The sequence below is a fragment of the Monodelphis domestica genome, chromosome 1 (assembly GCF_027887165.1).
Source record: "Monodelphis domestica isolate mMonDom1 chromosome 1, mMonDom1.pri, whole genome shotgun sequence".
Classification (NCBI taxonomy): Eukaryota; Metazoa; Chordata; class Mammalia; order Didelphimorphia; family Didelphidae; genus Monodelphis; species Monodelphis domestica.
In genome coordinates this window covers 672507060-672527849 of record NC_077227.1, presented here as the reverse complement: position 1 = coordinate 672527849, position 20790 = coordinate 672507060, and the positions used below count along the sequence as shown (strand labels likewise).

Here is a 20790-nt window from a genome sequence, read left to right as displayed (position 1 = left end):
AAGACTTCCTGCATTTCTTCACTATAAATAAGGGTAGCTCTTGGTTTTTTAAAGACTTTATCATATGAAGTAGAGATTCATTTATTCCTGTTTTTAGTGCTTTTTAAACATGAATGATACTATATTTTATAAAACGCCTTTTCTATACCTACTGATATAATCACAGGACAAGTTGTTTTTATCTTATAAACATAAGATAAGTTATCCTAATGTCAAATTATCCCTCTACATTCATTTATAATTCTAATCTAATCAAAGTTAATAGCTTTTCATTATATTCATAGTGCTGAGGCTGTTTTGTTACTATTTTACTCAATATTTTTGTAGTAATATTCATTTGTGAATTCATCTATAAATTTCATAACTGTCATTTCAAACTTATTTGTCACTAAAGGAAAACATTTACTGCAGACAAATTCCTTCTACCTCTTGTGACTGAAACTCATTCTGTACCTTTATCACCTCTGTACTTCATTCTTCCTACAAAATTGTTTTCTTTTTTTTTAATTGGTACATTTCAACATATAAATCTTCTACCCATTCTAGGCATTCCACTGCAAATGCTACATCTATCCCAAAGTCTTCCTTTTTTCAGTTTATCTTACTTTTCCCAATTTGGAAGAAACACGTTCTTCACTTATACTCCCAAGGCACTTTCAAATACTTGACTTCCATGTGGTTAACTATTATGTCAAGTGAATGTGCTATCTTTTCTACTAAATCATTAAGGCTGAAACTGTTGGCTTATCCCCCCCTCAATGCCTGGGACAGCATTTTTTAAGGAAATAAATGTTTGCTGAATAAGAACACTTTCGGATTTGTGTTCTTAGTATCTACTCTATAGACAAGATGTCATATTAACAAATATACATAAATGAAATGAATATAAAGATCCAAGGTCAGGTTAGACTAGGGCAGTGATGGTGAACTGATGATGGCACAGGTACTAAAGATGGCACACAGAGTGCTCTCTAAGCATGCAGCTGCCCTCCCCACCCCCACCCCAGAGTTTGTCACTAGAAAGGCAGAGGGACTTGGATGGAGTTGCTCCCTTCCCCCTCTCCACCATACCTGATGACATTTTTTCCTATCACCCTCCCCTCTGCCTAGCAGCCCAATGGGAGCACATATTCCCCTCCCCCTCTCCACCCTGGCTGAGGACACATCTCACTTCACCTACCCCTCTAGCCAGCAGCCCAATAGGAGCACAGGAGATAGGGGGGGTTGGGGGAGAGGCAGGCACAGCACTTGATCTAGGGGGTAGGGTGGGGGCATGGCCTGGCACTCAACCTCTAAAAGGTTCACCATCACTGGACTAAGGTTTCCAGAGCAAATCTCAAAAAATATATCTGCCAAGACTGGAAGAAGATGCCAATTTCCATTTTAAAACATCTTCCCACCCCCAGATAACTTGATATAGCAGCAGTTAAAGAAATCATATGCTCATCCTCCAGGCTTGGCTTAAAACATCAGACAAAATTCCTACTAGGAGAGTAGCAAGCTTTAAAAAAAAAGAAGTAATGCCAAAGATGAACATAAATATGCATCCTTTAAGCATCAAGCTTAAAAAAAAAAGGCAGTTACAATTTTTAAAAGCAGCAGAAGAAAGCAATGGCTTCTCCATATATCCCATCCTTCCTTCTTCCCTATCCTGGTTTGAAGATTTGGGAGTATGCATCTAGTTTTCAAATGTTAAACAGATGCCAAAACAGTAACCCAAAGCTCATATCTCCAATCACAGTGAAGCTGAGAAATGAGGATAAAATCTAGATCATTCAGAAGAGAAATTTTCCTAAATTATCCAAAATCATATCCTGACCTCATTTTTAAAAGTATTCCTCTATTATACTTCTCAGTTCCCCGAGTAAAGAATGATATCATTATACTGTTTCATAATTATATTTATTCAACAAACATTCATTGTGCAGAGTGCAAAACTACTTTGTGCAGAGTCTCTTGCAAGACCCTTGAGGAGACAAAGTTTAGAAAAAAAAGAGTACACTTTCAATCCATGATTTATTCCATCATTGTGAGCCAAGATTGAAACCTTTCTAGCCTTCTCTTGGAGAGTTGCTATGGCTAAAACATTTATTACACTAAAGCAGGGATCCCCAAACTGTGGTCCCCTGAGGCCATTTATCTGGCCCCCACCACACTTCTGGAAGGGGCACTTCTTTCACTGGTGGTTAGTGAGAGGAGCACTGTATGTAGCAGTGTCGCTCAGGTACAGTACTACTTCCGGTGGCATAATCCTTTGTGTGGTACCTTGTTCTGAGAGAAACTGAATGAAAATGAGGCACGGTGCAAAGGATTATGTGGCTTCACAATGGTCAGCATGGTGAGTGGCGATCTGGGGGAGGGGATTCCACACTCTTTATACTGCTGCCCTGTATAGTGGTGGCGGTGATGGGCCTGTGCAAGGTATGATAGGCCTATCATAGCCAGCACTGCAGCCTCTGCTATCCCAGACAGCAGTATTCATATTTGTTCATAGTTGTTTGGGTTTTTTTTTTTATAGTCTGGGCCTCCAACAGTTTGAGGGACAGTGAACTGGCCCCCTGTTTAAAAAGTTTGGGAACCCCTGCACTAAAGCCTCTGGAGTGAAGTCTCCTAAAGTGGGAGACAGTCTTTGTCATTTTGTTCAAACTTTGTAAGCCAGTTTACATTATGCCAATATACTTTGAAAAGCCATATTCATCTCCACACTAAAATAAGTAAAATTTCTATAGAGAAAACCATAGTATAAATGTTTAATTTTGATTTCTTCTAAAACCCTTACCATATCATCTTAGACTCAATACTGTATATTGATTCCAAAGCGGAAGAGCAGTATGGGCTAGGCAATTGGGATCAAGTGACTTGCCCAGGATCACACAGCTAGGAAATGTCTAGGGTCACATTTGAACCCAGGACCTCCCATCTCTAGGTCTGGCTCTTTATCCATTGAACCACCTAGCTGCTCCCAAAGTATAATAAATATTCCTTATAGATTATTATAAATCTTTTAGAAAGCAGAGATTACGATTTATATCTTATAAAAGCCTAGCATGGTACTATGTGTTTAATAAGGGTACATATCAGTATGTTTCTCCACCTCCCAGAACATCTACAACTTTCTAATTCTTTGAATACTCCAAAGTCTGACCATTTCAGGTTCCTGTACTCCCTCCCCAAATCCCAAAGACTTTAGCGCCCTCTTTTGGTTTCTTCTTTGCACTTACTGCCTACCACTCATTTGATATATAATACAAGGCAATAAGTTATCTTTATGTATATAGTTTATCTCAAAGTATAAGATTCTTGAAGATGGGAACCTATCTTATACCTTTCACAATCCAACTAATATAGGCTTGTACATAGCAAGTATTTTTAAGACAAAGGAGAAAAAAGTCATGTTCTCTATTTCCATACATCTATCCTACAAAAAAAAAAAACCACAACAACCACTTAACATCCACATATCCTTTAATGAAAACAAGTTCAATAGAATAGATCTAGCTCAAGAAGGGGAGTATCAGATCAGAGAGAGAAGTAAATAGTGCAGGACTCAGGAAAGAATTGGAGTTGCAGATAATATTAAAAATTATTTCCAATGGGGGCAGCTGGGTAGCTCAGTGGATTGAGAGCCAGACTTAGAGATGTGAGGTCCTAGGTTCAAATTTGACCTCAGACTCTTCCCAGCTGTGTGACCCTGGGCAAGTCACTTGACCTCCATTGCCTAGCCCTTACCACTCTTCTGCCTTGGAGCCAATACACAGTATTGACTCCAAGATGGAAGGTAAGGGTTTATTTAAAAAAAAAATTATTCCCAAAAGATAAACAAAAAAAAGTTTTTTAAAAATAATTGTAAACATAGTGATCCAGGTCAATTCTGAAGGATTTATGACAAGAATGCTATCCCACCTCCAGAGAAAGAACTGTTAGAGTGGGATCAAAGCATGCAATTTTTCACATTAATTTATTTATGGTTTCATTGTGACATTATGATTTTATATGAGTATTCTCTTACAACAATGACCAATACAGAAGTATTTCTTGCATGATAATACATGTATACTCCAGATCAAATTGCTTACCACCTCTGGACTGTATCATTTCAGAAAAGTATGTTGAATATCGTTATTATTTGTTATTGGGGAAATAAAATATCTATGAATGAAAAATAAAGAAAAAATAAAATTGCAAGCTACCCAAAAAACATGAAAAAAAAATTCCAATCATTAATGAAAGTTAAAAGATTCCAATCATTAATGAAAGTTAAAAGAACTCTATAGTTTCATCTCATAGTCATCAAACTGACAAAGATGAAAAAATGGAAAAAGTAAAAGGGTTGTAGAAAAAGGCAGGCACACTGAAACACTACTGAAGGAGTTATAAATTAGTCTAACCATTCTAGGAATCAATTTTCAATTATGTGAAAAAAGTCAATAAGCTATTTTAATATCCCTTTGACTCAGCACAATTGGGCACATTCTCCAAAGAGGTCAAATAAGGAAATAAGCCCATATGTACACTAAAATGGTTACTGCATCATTTTTTGTCATATCAAAAAACCAACATCAAGTGAATGTCCATTTATTGAGGAATGGCTGCACAAAGATATGAATGTAGCTGATGAGAAATGATAAACTCAAAGAAACATGAGAAACTTGCATGAACTGATTCAGAGTTCAGTAAGCAAGACCAAGAGAATACCCAAACACATAAAATGCTGGTGATTACACTAAAAGAAAACTGAATTCCTGAGAGATCATATAAAATGACACATTAGAGATTATATAATGGTCCTAGAAAACATAAAGAAACACTCATCATACCTTCATAGATCATGGATACAAAATGCATATTGTCAGATCCAATCACTTGTGTTATTTGTTTTCTGCTTAACTGTTTCTCTGTTGCAAGGAAGGCTCCATAGAAGAGAGGGTTTTAAAATAACTAACATAAAAGAAAAAGGTAACAATAAAATGTTAAAAAAAAACCACACACACACACTTGGAGTTGAAAAAAAAATGTGTTTAAACTCCATGACTCTGACTCTTCTCCCAATCCATATCAGTTTAAGAATTGCTGTAATAAAGTCTAAACAAGAGCCGGAGTACCAGTAAATTGAGCTATGATGTAATAGAAAGAACACTGAATATGGAATGAAAAGAACTGGATTCACATATTAAAGGCTGTATGCAGAAAGTAGGTCTCGATTTCTCCGAAACTCCACTTATATGTAGATTCTAATACATATCCAAATTTACTTCACAGGGTTGTTGAGCTCAAATGGCAATTTAAATAAATTATATAAGCCATCAAATGTGTATTGTTTTTAGTGAGAGTAAGAAATAACATGACAGAAACCTATATCAAATCTTCAAAAGATCACAGACATCAATATTAATAATGAATATATGAAATCAACTTAATCCTAAAAACTAGCAATGTCAGGGGCAGCTAGATGGCTCAGTGGATAGAGAACCAGACCTGGAGATGGGAGGTCCTAAGTTCAAATAATTCCTAACTGAGTGTCCTTGGACAACCTCAACTGTCTAGCACTTGCTGCTATTCTGCCTTGGAAACAATATATGTATTGTTCTAAAATGGAAGATATGGGTTTAAAAAAAAAAGATGTCATTTTTTTATTGTACTGTATATTTTTCTACTGAACTACCTACCATTTTATGAGAAGTGACTGCAGTTTTTTTGTGCTAATAGCCTCTCAGTTCTCAATAATTTTCCACAGCATGGTTCATAGTACCACATGCATTTAAAAATTAAAGTGTTAACAAAAAGCAACAATTTTTAAAAATCTTAAACTAACAATTGTTTTCAATTAACCATTTCCTATAGAAAGGTGTTATATAATTTCTCTTTTGAGGCTCAAGACCACATATTTCACTCAGAAGAAAAATGCAAAACAAACATCATTTGTCTAGACCTCACACAAACCTGGTCATGCAAAATACTATGTCAATAGTTACCCTTTCAGGAGTTTCTCTGCAGGACAAAAAGTAAAAGGAAAGGAGACTTAGCTCTAAAAGGACAAGGAAAGTCAAATAATACAGAAGTGTAAAGACGGACTCTTTATTTGTCTTGAGCACATTAAAATTCCAACCATCACAAAACAGTGAACACTACAGATGATTAAATGACCAAGGCCTTTTGCTCCTTTTACTACCAGTATATTTCTAGTCAGTCAACACTGAGTACCTATGTGCAGGTCATAAAATGGTATTTCTGAGAAGTCAATGAAGAATTCAAGAAACAATTATTTCTGTAAACTACTATGATCTCAAATCAACCATTATAAAATCCAAATCAGGGGGCAGCTGGGTGGCTCAGTGGATTGAGAGCCAGGCCTAGAGACTGGAGGTCCTAGGTTCAAATCTGGCCTCAGACACTTCCCAGCTGTGTGACCCTGGGCAAGTCACTTGACCCCCATTACCTAACCTTTACCACTCTTCTGCCTTGGAACCAATATACAGTATTGGTTCCAAGGCAGAAGATAAGGGTTTTAAAAAATAATAATAAAATAAAAAAATAAAATCCAAATCAAAAAAGTATACATTTCAGAATGCTTTGTTTCCTCTTATACTATATTCAACTGGCCGATTGCATTTAAATACTACACTGTCCTTATTAGCATATTTTAAAGCCTTTCAAATAACTACTTTTATAATATTTCTTATAATCCTTCAAAATATTTCTTAAATTACTACATTGGTTCGTATTCACAGTAGCAACAATATATTCTTAAAGTGAATTTTTCTTTTCTTAAAAGTATAACATTAAATTTTTTTGGTGGAAAAGATCCTATTTTTACCTTTGTCATGTCATGTGAAGAACCTTATTTACTTTTAGGCAGCACATTTTAGGAAGGGTATTATAATTGGCTCCCCAACATATGTCTCTTCATAAATATGAAGTACAGAATGAAAATCCATAACTCATTCAACAGGCAGAACATACTCATTTAGAAACTAAGAGTAATAAAGGAAAACCCTAAAAGTTACTGTGTAAATACACTCCTGTATGTCTTTTGCAGAAAATTATTTCAAATACATTAGAATAACCTATATTATTTTAATACCCTTCTTGTTAAATGCTTTAAGAGCCTTTGTCTTTTCCTTAGCTGAGGTCTCCTGTCTACATTCCTAGAGGAACTGTATTGATAATGGCTATCTGTGGAAAGGGGTCATCCCCCTCCAAAGAATAGCTCTTTCTATAGATGACTACCTTCTGACCTAGAAAAATGGAACCTCCCAACTTACGGCCACTGAGCAACACTTTTAACACTGAATGCAGATGCCCATTTTCGGAAATTATTTACTTAAGAGTCTAATATTGCATCTTAGACTGAGAAACAGAGAAATATTTAACTCCAAAATATAAACTTAAGATATAAAAACCTAGATGGCTAGGTCAGCTTGTGTTCTTCCTGCCTGCCTTCCATGGGTATTAGTGTTCACCAATATGAAGATCTATCACAGGCCTAAGAGAAATGTCATGGAAGCTTTGTTATAGCATCCTTCTGTATCATAATGGGACCAGGTGGATAGTGCTATATTTCTTAATAAACCTCCTGGATATTTAGGTTTTGCTCATTAGCTTTCTTTATTTGCTTCTCTGACAGGGTGTCCAACTCACCATAAAGTCACTGATTTAGAAAGCATTTGCTAAAATGATGAGAAATGGTCAGAAAATATTACCTCTCCTACCTCCTAAAGTTAGCCCTGTAAGCTGAAAATAGTCATTAACAAACTGGAAACTATTCAGGAGAGAGTAACAAGGGTAGTGAAAGACCTCAAACATTCCATAAAAGAAGTGGTTGAAGAAACTGGGGATGCCAGCTTTAAACCAAAGATTTTGTTTAGCCTAAAAAAATGAGAAACCTGGGAAGGACGAGATGGCTGTTATTCAACCAACAAACATTTATTAAGTCTATATAGCAATTAACGTGATCCAAAGAAAAATGAAAGCATCCTTGCTCTCAAGGAGATTCCATTCTAACTAGGGACAGCACATATACATATCTAAGTTGATGCAAAATAAATATATGAAAATATTTGTGGAGAAGGCAATAGCAACTGGGGAGATAAGAAAGATTTCATGTAAAAGATGGGACTTGGCCTGAAGAAGACTTGGGATTCTAAGATTCCCTCCAGGTAGGAGAGACAACCAGTTCCAAGGTCAGAAGATGGGCCTTTGTCTGTGAGATGTAAATGAAAGTGATGGTAACACTCCTGGAAAGGAGGTTGGAGCTAAATATTTGCTCCTAGAAGTCACAGAGAACACTGAAAAGAATGGCCCAATCAGACCTGGGCTTTCAGAAAATCACTTGGGCAGCTATATGGCACACTGGAAAAGACATGAGGCCACTGTCAAGTATTTGAAGGACTGTCATATGAAAAAGGGATTTTTATCTTGTTCTGCTGGTCCCAGAGAGCATAGCTAGGGGGAATGAGAAGAGGCATAAAGTTATCTTAACAAAGAGATGTCTCCAAGTAAAACTAATTATTCCTACCTCACAAAACAAATAATCAAGTAAAAGTATGATCTATATGTTACAGACAGATAGGTTTGGAGTCTAAATTTCATTTACATAGGGAACTCCTAGGTAAAAAAAAAAAACTCTACCAATGCACATCTAGGTCTTCTGGTATTAGAAGTGCTTGGGGCACCATAGGGCTAAATCCAGGATACTGAAGCCAATCTGTGCCAAACGTAGGACTAGAAAGCAGATCTTCCTAACTTTGAGACCAGCTCTCAAGAAATTCTTATGTAGTATGAGTTGGAGAATTTCTCTCTTCAACATGGCAGGTCTAACCACACTTTAAGCCATCACCATCAACAACAAAAAATTTGATAAGACTTTAGAAAGAGGATTCCCTTGAGTCCTTTAATCTAAACTCATGATAAGGAAACTAAGACCCAGAGTCAATCAGTCAGTCACATTCAGTCAATCAAGAAAGTATTTATTGAATGCTTACAATGTGCTAGACATTGAATATAAGAAAAGGCCAAAATGGTCTCTACCCTCAAGAGGCTCACAATTCTAATGGGAGAGATGAAATGTGAATAATAGGTAATACAAGATTATATACAGGGTAGATGAAAGGTCTAGCAGAGAGGAAAAAAAGGTCTTCAGAGAGAAAAAAGGTCTAGCAGTTGGAGGATGAAGAAAGGGAGAGAGGGAAGGAAAATGTAAAATTTGAGCTGAGTCTTGAAAAAGCCAAGAAGTAAATGGTAGAAATAGTCAATGCAAAAACAGAGAGATTTTTTTGGGGTGGTGATGAAAGATTTCTTCAAGTAGGCAAGTGTAGATAGATCACAGAGTATATGGGGGGGGGGGGGAGAGGAAATAGAAGTGAGCAAGGTTAAAGAAGTTTGGAAAGCTAAGAAAGAACCATGTTTTGAAATTTTTTTAATGAATCTAGGAGTACTGAAGCTCACATAATCACAGCTATCCTTTAGGGAAATCACCTCAGCTGCTGCTTCAGTTTTTCTAAGGTGGAAAAATCTGAAGCAGGGAGATCAGTTGGAAGACTAATACAACTGAACCAGAGGTTTTGAGGGCATGAACATGAATGGTGGCTATATAAATGAGAAAAAAAAGGTACACAAGAGAAATGCTGTAAAAACAAAAATAAGATTTGACAATATATTGGATATGTGGGGTAAGTTAAGAGTAAGGAGTTGAAGATGATGCTGAGGTTAGTGGCCTGTGACTTCAAAGATGGCAGTAGTACTTTTAATTATAACAAGTTAATATGGAAATGGGGAAAGTTTGAGGGGAAGTAGTTGTTCTATTTTGGATAGGTTAAGTTTGAGACACTTATTCACCATCCAGTTCAAAAATAACTAAGAAAGACCCTTAGGGGTAGACATATTAAGAATCATCTGCATAAAGAAGATGACTGAACCCATGGGAGCTGAGATCACTAAGTGAGAGAATATAAAGTGAAGAAAGTCTTTGAGGACCTTCAGGATAAGAGACATGGATGGAGAAACAACAAAAGAAGAATGAAGAGAGGTCTGGCTGGTAGGAGAACCAGAAGAAGGAAGGGTCATTGGAGCAGGTTAGGTGGCTCAGTGTAGAGAGCCAGGCCTGAAGATGGGAGGTACTGGGTTCAACTCCAACCCCACACACTTCCTACCTGTGTGACCTTGGGAAAGTCATTTAACCCCCAAGGCCTGGCCCTTATTGCTCTTCTGCCTTGGAAGTGATATATAGTATTGATTAAAGAAAGAAGTTAAGGGGAAAAGGGAGAGAGGGAGAGTCATGAAAACCTATTGAAAAATAAGTGCCCAAAAGGTAATAAAACATGTTGCATGCTGTAGAGAGGTCAAGACACATTGAGAAAAGTCATTAGATTTTACAATTAAAATATTGTTTTTAATTTTAAAGATCATTTCAGTTGACAGCCAAATTGCAGAGAAAATGAAAAAGAATAAGAAGTGAGTGGAAACAGCTAGAGGGCAAAGGATTTCAGATTATAGTATAATGCAGATTTGAGTTAGTTTACCAAAACAGTCAAGACAGGGAAGGGTGGAGTGTAGGCATGACGGCTTGGAGAAAAAAACAGATATGAAAGGTTTTAGGGAAAGATGGAATAATAAAAGATTATGGATTAATGAATAAGCATTTATCAAGCACTTATTGTGTGCAAAGTACTGGAGTTACAATTAGAAAAAATAGTCCTTACTCTCAAGGAGTTCAAATTGGAGACAATAATGGAGGAGACAATACATAGAGATTTCAACACCCAAGTCAGATGGAAAGAACTTCAGTAGACAGCTGAAAAGCTAGTAATACATCTTTCTTTTAACATCAGTTCCACAGATCATTTCTGCTTTGAAGCATTGGTCAATAGCAAGCAAAGGCTCTGATAGCAACAATTTTCTTTTCCAGTCTTCAGTATCTGTGTCTGTTTTAACACCCAGGGGTTACAGCCCCTTCAGAAGTAGCTGCCAGGTTGCATTCCTACTGTTTGCTTCCTGGATAAAAGCTGGTGGCACTGGGTTGGAAGCAGGTCTAGTGGTTTGTTGGGGGATGGGGAGGGAAAATGCCCTGCCAAAGGCTTTTGAGCTCAGCATTCTGAGCTCCCTTCACCGGAGTCTGAGAGGTAGGAACAATGGTTCAGCCTGCCTAAAATAGATTTCCTCTCTCTCCCTCCAGGTGCCTTATGACCAGATAAAGGAAATCCAGAGTTTGTTAGGAAGAAGTGGCCACTTATAGGTAATGGTAAGATCGAGGGTGATTCAGCCCTCTATTTCAGCTGAGGTACAGGTTGATGAGAACTAAGTAGACTGAAATGGGAAGTTATAATATTTGAGAGTATCAATATGTATTTGAGACCCCTAAAATGAGGGCAGAAGAAAAAGAAAAGAGAAAAACTGAGAGTCAAGTAATGGACTCACTGAATAAAGGGAATATCTTTTGGGGAGTTGATAACTAAAAATCACCAGGATCTGGATTGGTGTACACTAGCAGCCAAGGGTTCAGAATCACTAGGACAGGGTGACACAAGATGAAAGCAAGCTAACCACCAAATAGTGAGTCCCAGCAAACTATCAGTGGTTGTATAAAATTTCATTGAGGGAAGCACAAGATTATACTGTTCAAAATCCTTCACTAAGTTTCAACATACAGGCAGATGGAAATGAGGCCTATCTCATAAGTAGGCAGAGGTAGGGGAGCCCAATGAAGGACAGTCATGGTCTTTGCTAGTCCTGGAAAAGGCCATGAAGGAAACTAGAAACAATAGGTCTTGTCCTCAGATTAAGAGACATTAAATGACTAATTCCCATTACACTAGTGCAAGGAGCAAAGCTGGGATTCAAACCCAACTCCTCTACCTCAAAATGTGGAACAGGTCTTCAACTAAGTTACCCATGTTTAATAACTGTCACTGCTATAGCAGTCTTCATTGCATCTAACCTGAACTCCTCATTTCCTATTTTGAACAAAGAAGTCTCCCTCTTCTATATACAAGTACATCAGACTCTACTTATTGTGATAAACCCTACCCATTCCAAACTAGCAACATCACAGATAAAAGACATTTTTGGGTGGCAAAATGTATTACACCTACATATTCAAACCTAATTATTACATTGATACACCATCTCAGAGAAAGAGAACATAAATTATCCTCAAGAGGCATCAGGTACAATGGGTAGAGTGCTGAACTTATAGACTAGAAGCCCTGAGATTCAAATCCCTCTTCTTTTATTTAACATCTATGTGAGCATAAAAATCTCAGAACCTCAATTACACTCAAAAACTATGCTCACAAAATTAAAGATAAGATATGGATTTTAAATGGATACTTGCATCAATCCTAGGTCAAATGTCCAGATTTATTGGCAAAATTCAGAACGGTTATTAAATTTTACTATCTAGATAAAAGTATAAGCCTTACATAATTTTTACTTCTATCTGAAATCTAGTTATTTTGGTTCCACTAACAGAAATGAGTTTTAGTCTAAGTTCATATTATTCTGTGCATTTAGAAAAGCAATTGTATACTAATGCAAGTTAGTGAAGGATTTGGGGCTTAAATGTCCTGAAAAATATTAACTAATATGAATTCAAAATGCTGATAATCTATCTCCTCAAAGGAAGTATAAATCCTGGGATCCAGAACATAAATTGTTCTTTACAAATTATGTTTACTGTCTTGCAAATAGTCACTGCCCCAAGATAAAGAATTAAGAAAGTTGTTCATACTACCTGTTTTCAGGGAAGAAAGAAACCATTTAAAGATGTGATAAAAGTCAAAAGACTAACAATTTGACCCAATTCCTTCCCACATTTTTTCTTTCCCATTATTCCCTTTTTCCACTCTTTGTTTTGCATTTCTAACTTCTCTGACTTCTTTTTCATTCATTTATTCAATAACACTTATTAAATATCTACTATGTGTGCCAGGCACCATGCTAAAGCTTGGAATACAAAATGAGGCAAAAGACAGTTCCTGCTCTCAAGCTTACAATCTAATGGGGGAGACAAACAAATATACCACAAATATGTACTAAGCACACTATATCCACAATAAATAAGAACTAATTTTTCAAAGGAAGCACTGGAAACTAAGGGGTTAGGAAAGGCTTCCTGCATGAAGTGGGATTTAAGTTGTAACCTAATAAAGCAGGAAAGTCAGCATTCTAAGCAGAGAAGGGCATGTTCCAGGCATGGACAGCCACAGAAAAATGACAAGAGAAGGGACTTTTTTGTTGGTGGAACAGATGGAAGTCCAATAACACAGGAGTATATGTGAGGAATAAGTTGTAAGAAACCTGAAAAGATAGAGGGAATTAGGTTATGAAGGGTTTTGAATGCCAAAGGGTATTTTGCATTTGCTCCTGGAGGTAACAGGAAGCCCCTGGAGTTGGGGGATGGGAATAGAGGGATATATGAGGACACAAGATTGAAACTGCACTTTACAAAAATCAGGATAGTGGCTGAATGGAGGATAGATTGGAGTGGGGAAGAGATTTAAGCCAGGCAGACCCAGTAATACTATTGCAATAGTTCAGATACAAGGCAAGGAGAGTTTGTACCAGGGTAGTGACAGTGTTAGAGGAGAGAAGGGAGAATCTTCCAGATGTAGCAAAGGTGAAAGCCACAAGCCTTGGATAACTGACTCCCAGAGTGTGAGCCTGAGGGACATGGAGGATGTTATTGCCCTCTACAGTAATAAGAAAGGTCCAAATGTATCACAGGACTAGAATTTGCCTGCACAAATTCAAATTTAATCTCTAAATAGCTAGATAATGTGAATGTAAGGTAGTGAAGAAGAATTAAAGGTGAAAAGTTTCTTCTTCCATACTAAATTGGAGCAGACATCTAATTTTACATACTTCCTTAAGTTAAATAGGATCTACATTTTACTACAAAATTAGAAAAGCCAAAAGTTTGAGATCAGAAATATTATCCCACTGGCAGAAATTCAAGAAAATAAAGCAATGCTCTCTACCAGTGTTTGGTTTCACCTCCATTCTCATCTAGGCCCATCCTTCCTCTCTGCATTGACTAAACCTGATCAATCACATGGGACAAGAGGTTGTGTTCAGGAGACAGATATTCTAATTTCTGAAAGCTCTTCCTCTTCAGAAATATGTTGGCAGTTCGAACTAGAAACTGGAAAGGATGTAGTTCAGTACCTGGCACAGAGGTGCTTAATAAATGCTTTTTTCATCATACTACATAATCTAATGCAGTATCACAACTATTCATATATAGAAAAGAGACAAGTTTATAGCAATTAAATTTCTTTTCGATATCCTAAATTTGGGGAGTTGAATCCCAGAGCCTAAGTTACTTTATGTTTCATTTCTTTTCTCTAACTTTTCTTTCTCCTTAGTCTTAATTACTGCCCTTACCCAAAGAAATGGGGGGGGGGGGGGGGATGAGGTGAGTTAACTGTTGCTGTATTCCCGAGGGGAAAAAAAGGCTTCAGAAATAGGAATTCATTAGTAAAACCCCTGGGCCCACCTGAATGATAAGGTTTAAACTATAGGAAAGAGATGCAACTACACAAAATAAGAGGTGAAAGCAAGTGCATCAGTCTGGTTGGATCAGGGAAGGAAGATTGGTCAGCAATTCTATGTTCTTGTACTTCTTTAATCCCAGTTCAATGTCTCAACTTGACTAAAGTAGGATTTACTCACAGTGCAACATCTGATAGTACGTGATAGTACGTGGGGGGAAATAATTTCATTTAATTAAATTTAAGGTTATTATTCAGTAATAATCAAGAGATGACAAGGAGGGAAAAAAGGACAAAATCTCTGGATGATAATTAGGATTCAGATGCAAGATTTTATCTGCTTCTTAAATCTTACTATTTTACCACCAGAAATGGTAGCTTTCTATACCCAGACCCTCTACCCACCCTTTAGATCTCTGCTTTGGGGGAGTACTATCGTGATTGGTGGATGAGTGAATTAAAAATCCAACCCACTATATCTAGTTGGCCCCAAACCATCCACCAGGAGCCATCCTGCCATCTGCTCTGCCACTAATGGGACATGTTCCAACACTTCTCTTCTCCTGCTCCCCACCACCCAGCTCCCCACTCTGCTTTGTCTGAAAACAGTAATCAATGTAGCTACCAATGCTACTAGAAAAAGCAAGATTGATCAATCACTAGATAACTACTCAGAATCATGGTAGCTCCCTAGACCAAAACTCTCTTTCCTGGTCCCCATTACCCTACGTGTTTCGATATTCCCTCCATTACAATGGTGGCTGGCACATAGAAAGTGCTTAATAATTTGCTTTTTCATTCATTTTCATTGATACAACTTAATCTACAGCTTTTAAAAAGACATATGCCCTTGAATTCCAAGAGCATTCAACTAGTTCGTTACTTTTAAATGTTGTCTTAAGTCAAAGAGGTATCAGACATATATGGTCATTCTGAAACAATGTCAACTCTAAAAAACCCTACAAAATAAATTCCCTAAGTCTAAGTCCTAGTTCTAACACTGAGTGGAGTAGTTTACATGTTTCTATTACCTCAACATATCAATTCCTCTTCTGCATTTGGTCCCTCAACTATAAAACTGGAATTTATAACACTTCTAGTGACTATTTCTTTGAATTCAGGGCTACTGTGAAGAAAGTAACCTACACATTAGAAAGCAATATATATGTCAGCATTTTTTTTGGCCTAGGCCTATGATTTCATTGGTGTAGCACTTGAGTGTAAAAATTCCCTACACCAATGAAGATGCATATTTATGACTCTTATGTTACTGGAGTTTCGGTTAAAGTCCTCCCTTCTGCAACATTTTCCAAGCCTAGTACATTCTCTGAGATTGTATCCAATTTAATCTGTATGCAGCTTTTCTGTACATAGTTGTTTGCATGTCATCTACACCTATAAACTGAATCTCTTGAGGGTACATAGTAAGTTTTCCTTTTAGCATCCCCATCTTAAGTGACTAGCACATAGTAAGCACTTAGTAAGTGCTTATTGTCTTAGAAAGTTTATTGCTTGAGGCATCAAGAGGTTAAATGACATGCCCAGGGTCACACAAACTACTAAGCATCAAAAACAGAATTGTTCCAGGCTTTCTTAACTCCAAGCATTAAACCACTAGGTTCAACTAAGCAGAATCTCAAAAATAGATGAAGGTGTTCTAACCTTACTTAGAATCTGAGTTGTTTTCAACACTAATCTATTTCACTGAAAAGGGTAGTGTCTCTTTACCAGGCAACACCCACTTCCCTCCCCACCTCGAGTATTGCATTCCACCAAGGGCCAAAAATATACCCTGTAATAAATTTATTTTTAAATATTACATATTGTTTGGGTCATACTCTGAAACTTAAATTTAAAAGTACAAAAGATATTTAATAAAACATTTCATTTTTCTAGGATGATTAAGCTATTCCTTTGAAACTTACTAAAAATGGTAACTTCAAACATGATACTTCACCTAGGAGGAAAATAGACAAGAAACCAGTTTCTTTTAAAAAAGATTTCTAAGCAGTCAAAAGATACACCTAAGTTCATGCACTTGATTCATTCACTAAACCTACTGATTGTCTGACTGTACAGAAAATACAATTAAGTTTTAGAGGAGGTATAAAAAAAATTTTTTTCGACCAGGCACAGGACTCTGTTTTTTTCCTTATCTAATAGAAAGGAAGCCCTCTTGGGCTCTCTTCACTGAAATTTTATGAGTCAACAAGCAGTGTCTTCCTAAGTACGGATGATACAAAAACTGTGAACTTACAATGGATTTCAGAAAGCAACAAGTACACATGGATATACAGAAAATACATGGGGGGAGATTGTGAAGAACAGAGTATGCTTCATATAGAAGGTCGTGTCTGTGCTCCTTGAAGGAAGTTAGATATTTTATGAGGCACAGGTAAAAAAGGGAGTTCACTTCAGTGGAGAGATAACCAATACAAAGCCATAGAGAGTAAATATGGAGTCCATTGTTGTGTAGAAGGAATCTTTAACATGCTGTGTACACTCAATTGTACAAACAATTGATAAGCAGAAAGATGGGGAAGAGAAGGAAATAAGCAGTGACTAGACTTATGTGTGCCTACCTCATTTAATCCTCTCAACTTAGTGAGGTAGGTGCTGTTATCATCTCCATTTCACAGGTGAGAAAAAACGAGGCAGACAAAAGTTAAGTGACTTCACACTGCTAGCAAGTGCCTAAAAGCAGAATCTGAACTCAGGTATTCCAGAGATGAGGCCCAGAGCTCTTATGTACTGCACCACCTAACTAGCTCTCAACAAAGCAAAACAAAAAAGATGCTCCATTGGTTCCATTTTACTTTTAGGATAAAATATCCACCTCCCCCCCAAAAACTGTTTGGCACTTAAAACTTAACAGAATAGCCCTGGCCTACCTTTCCAGACATGGTGTTCATTTATGCACTGCCAAACTGGCTGGCTTCCTCTATTCCTTGTGCCTCCATGCCTTCCTCTTCATAGCTGTCCCTTAAAATCCCCACCCTCCTTCAAAACTCAGCTCAATTCTCACCTCCAACAAGAGGCCTGTCCTGATAGCCTCACATGCTACAGCCCCTCAAAATAACTCAGTATGTATTTCTAACTATTTAGCTGATTTCATGTTGTATCCTTCCAACAGAAAATAAGTTGAGGACAGATTCACTTTTGTCTACAAGGACCTCAGTGTGCCTAGCACAATATATAAATAATAATATAAATGCTCACTGAATGAAGACAGAATTTTAAAAGCCTAGCAATAGGTGACATTATAAAGGCACCACCTTAATAATTGTTTTTCATAACAGTCCATGAATTTACAACATACACTTCTAATCCAAAAAGATCTATGACTTCATATCTGTGAGTGCATCCTTGCATGTAGAGTATATCCCCCCTTCCAGGAATTAGCCAATTCTTGCATGAGTTGCTAAGACTTAAAGAAAAAAAAAAGTTTTACCTAAGTAGCCAACTTTCTAGCTACTCCCCAAGACTCATCTAGTCTGGTTCTCCAATGACAACCAGCCACGAATTGAAAGCTTTTCAGGTTTGGTAGGTCGGCTGGCACACCTTCCAAAAATCTATTGAGAGATAACACCTCTAAGCCAGAGTGAAACATTTAAGTAGGAATTCAGTGAAGGACAATTTAACTTCAGCAAATCTGGAAGATTCCTAATACCTTAAGATTTAATTAAGAACTATTTTAAATGACTAAAGTTTTGAAGATAAAATTAGTGACAGACAACAGTGGTTAAGAAGTAGTAAATCGAGAAGATTTCTAATACCTAAAATTTATATAAAATTTATTTAAAATGTTGGAGGCTGTAAAAATTACAGGTTAGCACTTTATTATTTAAGATGATTCATTTTCTGGGAGTTTTAGATTACCTGAGTAAAAAATATTACTCCAAAGACTCTTACATTCTAGTGTACCTTAGCAAACACTCCATAAGTTTTTCTACTTAACAAGTTTTCTTAATGATGGAAATAGCACAATAACTAATTACTCAAAATAATAGGTAATAGCTAGAATTCTTAAATCTAGTATTCCTTAGCAAAGAGAAGTTTCTCTAATGCTGAGGATAACGACTAATAGCTAATTGCTTAAAATATTAGCTAATACTCCAAAAGTCTAACTAGTATAATTTACTAGTATAATTTAGCGAAAAGTTTTCTGAATACTGGAAAGAATACTGGATGTATCAGTTAGGATATCTCAGGTATCTTAATAAATGTTCTCGTTTTTCATAATGGAGGGAAGATTTTAATTTAATAACATGTACAGGGATCATTTTTTCATAGAAGAAAAATTCCAATTTCTCTATCAACAGTGTATATATAGGGCTACTTTGGGGGGTAGGATCATTTTTTTTTTTACAATGGGAGAAAAAGAACTTAATCTCTCCAATAACATGTACAGAGCTGCCCGATAACATTTTTAACAATGTGGGGGGAAGAATTTAATCTTTCTAACAAGTCCAGAGCTACCTGGGATTATATAAAATAAATATCCACCAACTTCTATACAAAATAAGTCAAAGAACTATCAAAAGCGACGGTAAGTTTGAAACCGAAATTGCCGGACAAACAAGAGAAAGTTCTCTGTGGGCTCGTTGTGTTTACAGTGATTTTTGGCTTCGGCTGTGTGCAAACCCAATTAGGGAGTGGGAAATTCATTGTTACCCAAGAGCTGGATAACTTGGGGTGACAGCGAATTTGCGGTCTCCATACCCTGGATGCCACCCAAGAGGCCAACATGCTATTCTCCTAAAAATAGGGGTGTTGCTGGTCAAAGGGATACCTAACACTAGGCTGCCACCGCAAGTGGGCTCGGGAGGAAGGTAAAGATGAGAAGCCAGGCTTTGGGCATGCACCAGACGCGCTTACGTGGGTCCAGTGGAGCTGAGGGGCTCGTCCCTTCCCGTCCCGATCATGCCCCCTCCGCGCCCTCACAGTGTCCTCCCCCTCCCCACCTGAGAGGAGGCACGCGCGGGCGGAGTCGGCCGACGACCCTTGAACTTGCACCCCGCGGGAAGCCCCCCGGGGGTCAGGCTAGAAGAGGAGGGGCCTGAGAGCCGGGCCCGGCTCCTTCGGGGTTCTCCGCGTGCCCCCTTCCCCGGGGAGAGTCCACCCACGAAAGGTGTCACCTCTCCCTCCCCGCGGGAGGCGCCATGGTGGGGACAGTCAAGGGCAGCCCCCGACTCCAGCGCCCCCCCCCCCGGGAAGGCCAAGCCGGCCCCACGCGCGCGCGCCCGCTCCCACTCTCTCCGGCAGCGGCCTAGGCGCGAGCGAGGAAAGGAGAGAGCGAGCGAGCGGGCGGGCAGGCAGGCAGGAGGGCACGGCCGCGGGGAGCCCGGAGGACGAGGACCCGGCCTGGCCCAGCCCTGCCCCTACCTAGCGAGGACGGAGACGAGACGTGGTTGTCCTGGACCGCCCGGTCTCCGCTCCGCGGCCGCCCCCGCCGCCGCCGCCGCAGCTCCTGGGGCGGGCGCTGCTGCTGCTGCCGCCGCGCTGCCGCGTCCCCCTCCGCCATCTTGTACCGATTTAAAATTAACTCCCCGCTGACGTCAAACGCCGCCGCCGCTTTATCAACCTCCCGGGAGCCGGAGGGGGCGGGCGGTGGGTCCTAGCGCCGCCCGCGCCTCGCCCCGCCCCTCGCCTCCTCCGCCCCCACCCTCCGCCCGCGGCGGCCTCCCACCCGCACCCACCTCCCACCGCCCCGCCTCGTGGTCATCCCGCGCTGGGTGGGCTGCGGGGAAGAGACTCCGAAACCTGCGCCTTCCCTCCGGGACTCGGGGCCTGGCCAATAGCGTCCAGGTCCCCCAAACACGTGAGCTTAAGGACGCGAGCGCACATTGTAAACAAATGTCGGACTGCTGCGGCAGCTGCGGAGAGAAGCAAACGAAAACCGGGACTGATCTGATTGTTAAATTTCCAACCGGAGCTTTTACTCCTCCGAAATCCGGCGAACTAGACTAGTCAGGGCCGGGATACCCGGTTTGTGGATTGTGTAGGCTTCAAAAAAGTGAAGAAAATGTTAATAATGCAAGTTAAACTTAAAAAGTATGTCGTGGGTGCATTTTTCACCGGGGAGCCGGTGATTAAAACATTTGCCAACACACTACTGGATAGATGCCTCTTTCCTTGTCCTGTGCTTCCCCCACCCGAGTCTCTTCTATTCTAGGATTTACAATTAAAAGACTAGCTCAGACACTACCTTTGAAGCATCAGTCACCTCAGTTTTATCATCTGTAAAATGGGGATGATAACGCATATATCGCATGCCCCTCCAGACTGAAGAAAGAGCAGTTTG

The 20790-nt window shown here is 38.9% G+C and overlaps 1 protein-coding gene across 3 annotated transcripts in view; it reads right to left on the bottom strand.

Annotated features, from left to right (window-relative positions):
• ATL2 (atlastin GTPase 2) overlaps window positions 1-20101 on the bottom strand; it is an 84733-nt gene extending 64632 nt beyond the window's left edge. The window contains exon 1 of one of the 3 annotated variants that reach the window (XR_008911278.1): window positions 19872-20077. Coding sequence is in view for 1 of the 3 variants with exons in the window: in XM_056794251.1 (XP_056650229.1) it covers window positions 19872-20010 (139 nt within the window). In the remaining 2 variants the exon portion in view is untranslated. Of the gene's footprint in view, window positions 1-19364; window positions 19385-19871 lie in introns of those variants that run through there. The other 2 variants (XM_056794251.1, XM_056794178.1) reach the window with 2 other exon arrangements.
• Window positions 20102-20790: the final 689 nt, after the last annotated feature.